The sequence below is a fragment of the Bidens hawaiensis genome, unplaced genomic scaffold (assembly GCF_021521415.1).
Source record: "Bidens hawaiensis isolate Kalapana, Puna unplaced genomic scaffold, B.hawaiensis_p1.1 tig00024667_1, whole genome shotgun sequence".
NCBI classification, from domain to species: domain Eukaryota; kingdom Viridiplantae; phylum Streptophyta; class Magnoliopsida; order Asterales; family Asteraceae; genus Bidens; species Bidens hawaiensis.
Window position 1 is genome coordinate 132,488 of NW_027493908.1, and position 4,556 is coordinate 137,043.

At 34.6% G+C, this 4,556-nt stretch overlaps 1 protein-coding gene across 1 annotated transcript; it reads left to right on the forward strand.

Annotated features, from left to right (window-relative positions):
* Positions 1–1,829: 1,829 nt before the first annotated feature.
* LOC143569849 (uncharacterized) lies at positions 1,830–2,492 on the forward strand. Its single transcript, XM_077055656.1, has one exon. The coding sequence runs from the start codon at positions 1,830–1,832 to the stop codon at positions 2,490–2,492; it is 663 nt and encodes a 220-aa protein (XP_076911771.1).
* The last annotated feature ends 2,064 nt before the right edge of the window (positions 2,493–4,556 follow it).

Genomic DNA, 4,556 nt, shown 5'->3' on the forward strand with positions numbered 1-4,556 from the left:
CAAGATCCCCCTAGGATCGATCTTGAAACCGGCCAAGACAAACCCTAATCGACCAAGAAACAGCCAAGATCGGCCAAGATCACCAAGGATCGGCCAAGATCGCCTTTGATCGCCCAAGGAAACGCCAAAATCGCCTTCCTTAGAGAGCACTACCTCTTGAGCCTGCTGAGCCCTGGGAAAATGAAAACGCTTTTTATTAAAATAACTTTGAAGATATTAATTTATAAAAATTCATTTTAAATGTTATTTTTAACTGATAATTAGTCCGTTTATACCAAAAGATACCTGAAAAATCCGATTATTCTTCTGAATGGTCAAAATAGCCTTAAAAAGCCCTTGTAAAATTTACAGAATCTAACTATTTGGCAAAAATATCCTTTTGTGAAATAAATGATCGTTAAAACTTGATTAAACAAGAATCCAGAAACAATAAAAGAACTCAAAGTTTTATATATTATCTTATACATACGTTCCTGAGTTCTCAACAATATTTCAGAATTTTCTAAGCTGCTTTGCTATTTTTCATAATAAAACATCAATAAATAGTAATCAAATCACCAAACATTCTCGGTTCATAAAAAATTCTCAAATTTTAACAGGGGCTTATTCATAAGATAAGTACTATACCTAAAAATTTTCAAGAGATAACAATATGCATGTCACGGTCTAAGCCCAAACAGTCCCTAAACGAGTGTTTCGGTACCTTTGCGTCTTTCGATTGGTTAAGCCTATTTCTTGTGTTTTCGGGTACTCGGTTATCTAGATAGCATATCTACAGAGCAAATACAATAAAATCAAGCATGTAACATTAATAATCAAGCCTTGGAACATATCGTTTCGGTTAGAGATCTATTGAGTTATTAATCCGTAAAAACACGATTTAAACCTTCTAATCCGACTATTCACCAAAAGAGTTCATGAAGTTAGTACATAATGTCTAATGCTTGGATATTTTATTTGTATTGAAATCAGAGTTGGAAAGAGGTTTGAATGTAAAGTGGGCGTATAAGTCATATCCAGCGGATATGTACATGTACGGCGTAGATGTACATATACGGTGTATAAGACATATACGGCGGGTATGTCAATGTCTATATATATAGACATATCCGTCCATTCTCATTAGTGGTCTAGATTTCCAGATTGTGTGTTGTGCTAAAACGTTCTCATACTCTTTCGACTGATATATGTTTTCAAAGAATATAAAGTATATTTAATGTGAATCTATCTTATGCATCTTATCTATAATGATTTCCGCTCATTATGTTGAAGAGTAGATTGTAAACTCGGTGTATCGATACTAATATGTACACGTTCTTTCAAGTGGTATCAGAGCTTTGGCTCGTATCTACTTAAAGATCACAAGAATTGAAGATTTGATCAACAATGTCTTGCATATCAATTTGATCCACAATTCAACAAGATTTCACTGTCAAAAACCTCTAATTTCTACACATTATGGACACCTATAGTTCGTGAATAACCCTACCAAGTTTCAGATCACATGAAGCTTATCTTCATCATCAAAATTACAAAATTATGTTTTTGAGTTACTGTAGCGGATATGACATATCCGGCATATAAGTTTTTCTTTGTAGCATTTAAGACCTATACGAACGTATAAGACTTATTTATTGACTTAAGACTTATCCATTTGACTTGAGACTTATCCGTTGACTTGAGACTTATACGTGGACTTGGACAGTTTGGATTATTGTGTGAAAAATGGATAACTCGACTGTGTTTGTGTCACAACCGTCAACCCTACTTCAAAGTTTAAACCTAGACAATGAAATGGGACTGCCATCAAACCACCAAAGCTTCTCAAGATGGAGGATTATCCTAAATGGGTGGATAAATTAGAGACACATGTGCAAGCGAGTAGTTATGATACGTGGTTAGCTGTGGAGGAGGAATATATTATTCCCAAGAATGAAATTGGAAAAAACTATCAACTATCGCAAATTGCTGAGGATGACAAAGTATTATTCATTAGAGATAAGAAGTTGTTGAATTTCTTTCAACAATCAGTTAGGGCTGGAATCTTTCGAATGCTTCAACACAATGGTTCATGCTATTCTATTTGGCAAGCATTGCTCAACAAAGATAGAGGAAATCCGAATATGCGGAAATCCGATATGATGTTGTTAAAGAAGGAATTTGATATCTTTACTCTAGTAAAAGGTGAATCGTTTGATCAACTGATCGAAATATATTGTCACCTAGTAAATGAAATGAAAACAATGGGGAATGACAAGCCTGAATATGAATATATTGACAAATTGGCTGATGCATTAGCCGAAGAGTGGGAGATATTTATCATGATTCAACAATCAAATCCGATTGCTTTTGCCCGTCTCTATCTAGCTAGGTTCATTAAGAAGCTTGAGGCGCAAGAGTTGGAATTGGGGAAAAAGCCGAAAATGAAGAGCTCGGTAGTTGCTCAAGATATTTGTTTATACTATAAGAATTCTTCTCACTTCTATTCCTAAGATTCAAACTGCATAGTGTACTAAAAGGGCTGCCTTTGTGGGAAATACACTTGGTGGATCTCAAGCTACTCAATATTCTAGTAACTCAAACGGTTTACCTGTTGATAATGTCAAGAGCACATGGCATTTCTTGGATCTGTTTTGAAATCATATGAAGGTCTGATTGCTGGAAGAATTGGAAACTACAACATAATCAAGGAAGACTACGATCAAATAGACCAAGAAGAGATGGAGATGCTAGAAATCAAATGGTGTATGGAAAGTGTTAACAAAAGAGCTCAAAGGTTCAAAGAGATCACCAGGAAAAACTGCTTAAATGGTGCATCTTCAAAATTGGGTTTTGATAAATCCAAAGGGAGATGCTTCATATGCAAAGAAAAGGGACTTTTCAAAAAAGAATGTATGAACAAAGAAGTTGGTGATAGTAGTTCGAATCCTTTTGGAAGAGATTACATCGGCAAGCTATTTACCACTGAAACTCTCCAAACAAGTCCTGTGGTGCTGGAAAGAAACCAACTGAAGCGTCAATTTCAAAAGCATACCATTCTGCTCAAATGGATGAGGGGTTCAACTAGAACAACTTTGTCCAAAAAGCGAATGTTGCTAAGGTATTTGAGGATGTTGCTGGGATTGTTGAAATTTTTCAACAAATAGTAGAGTAGGTACCGGTGAAGAGGTAGTTGAAGAAGTAGAGATTGAAAAAGAGTTTGTATCTGTTGCTGAAATAAACCATATTGAGGAATTGTTTGCTGATGAAATCAAGGAAGAACTTGAGGATGATAAACCGCGTACAAATGACAAGATTCATCATATTCCCTATGATTATTTCCAATCTATTTTTCCAACTGATATACGGACCATACATACACGTCCTATACATATACTGCATAACATATATGACCTATACATATACGGCCTATACATACACGTCCTATATATATACGTAGGTTGGTTCATTGGAGAAGAAGTGCCACATGGCAAAATAGATTTTGGGAAAGACGATGAAAAACTGGAGTCAATCTCAAGAGAAATAATCAAGAGATGAGAAGGAATCAATAGAAAAAAAACCTGGAAGATGTTGAAAAGATTGATCAACACGCATTTATGGCAAATCAGGTATGTTCAAAATCTAACGTGATAATTGTGATTTAGATTGTGAAGAATGTGAAATGAAAGATTTTGAAATCAAACCACTTAAAAGCGTCTATGATAATACTGTTAAAGAGTTTAATAAAGTAAAAGAAGTTTTTGAGGAATTAGAAAAATGCGAAAAGAGCTTGTGGAAACGAATTCAACAACATGAGAAAACCATTTGCATGCTTAAATACAGTCTAGAAGATAAACAAATAGCTATCAATAGGCATATTGATGAGATTGCCGCTCTTAAGCAAGAGTTACAATCTGTCAAGATTAAAACCGAAAGAGTTGGTCAAAAGTAGAGTTATTCGGCCTCATCGTATGTTTTTTATCACATAATTTCCACAAATAATTGTGGTGATCAAGAGAAAATTGATTTAGGCTATCACTCTATTCCGCCTCCAATTTGGAATTTATACATTCCAAAAGAACTGAAAAGGTTTCTTAAGGTGTTGAACTTAGAGATTAAATCTCCACAGACTGATTCTGAAGTATGTTTGCCTGATTCGATTAATATTAACTTTGAAAAATCTGCAACTAGCTCCGAGTGTGAGAGTGAGGTATGTATTCAAGTTGCTGAAAAGGTGTTGAATGAGACTGTATCTATTAAAAGTGATGAGGATAGAACTTGTGTGTTTAATGAGTCTAAAATTGAAAGCAAAAGATTTCCTAAAACAAGTTTTTATCAGAAAATGATTGAGTTTGTTAAGGCTGGAACAACATAATTAGAAAATTAAGTTATTTTTGGATTACAAAGTAATGAAGAGTTATTCAAACAAAAACAACACTTGATCGAGTTGAGAATCCATCTTTACCGGTTGAAAGGGTAGTAGACCGGAATACATTTTAACTGCAACGAGATAGGACATTTGTTCTTTGCTTGTCCTAAACGATTTAAACATGATCATGTTGATAAGAATGAAGTCA

Bases quoted from the DNA above. Each gene is read 5' to 3' on its own strand.
- LOC143569849 (XM_077055656.1), top strand. From the start codon at position 1,830: ATGGAGGATTATCCTAAATGGGTGGATAAATTAGAGACACATGTGCAA.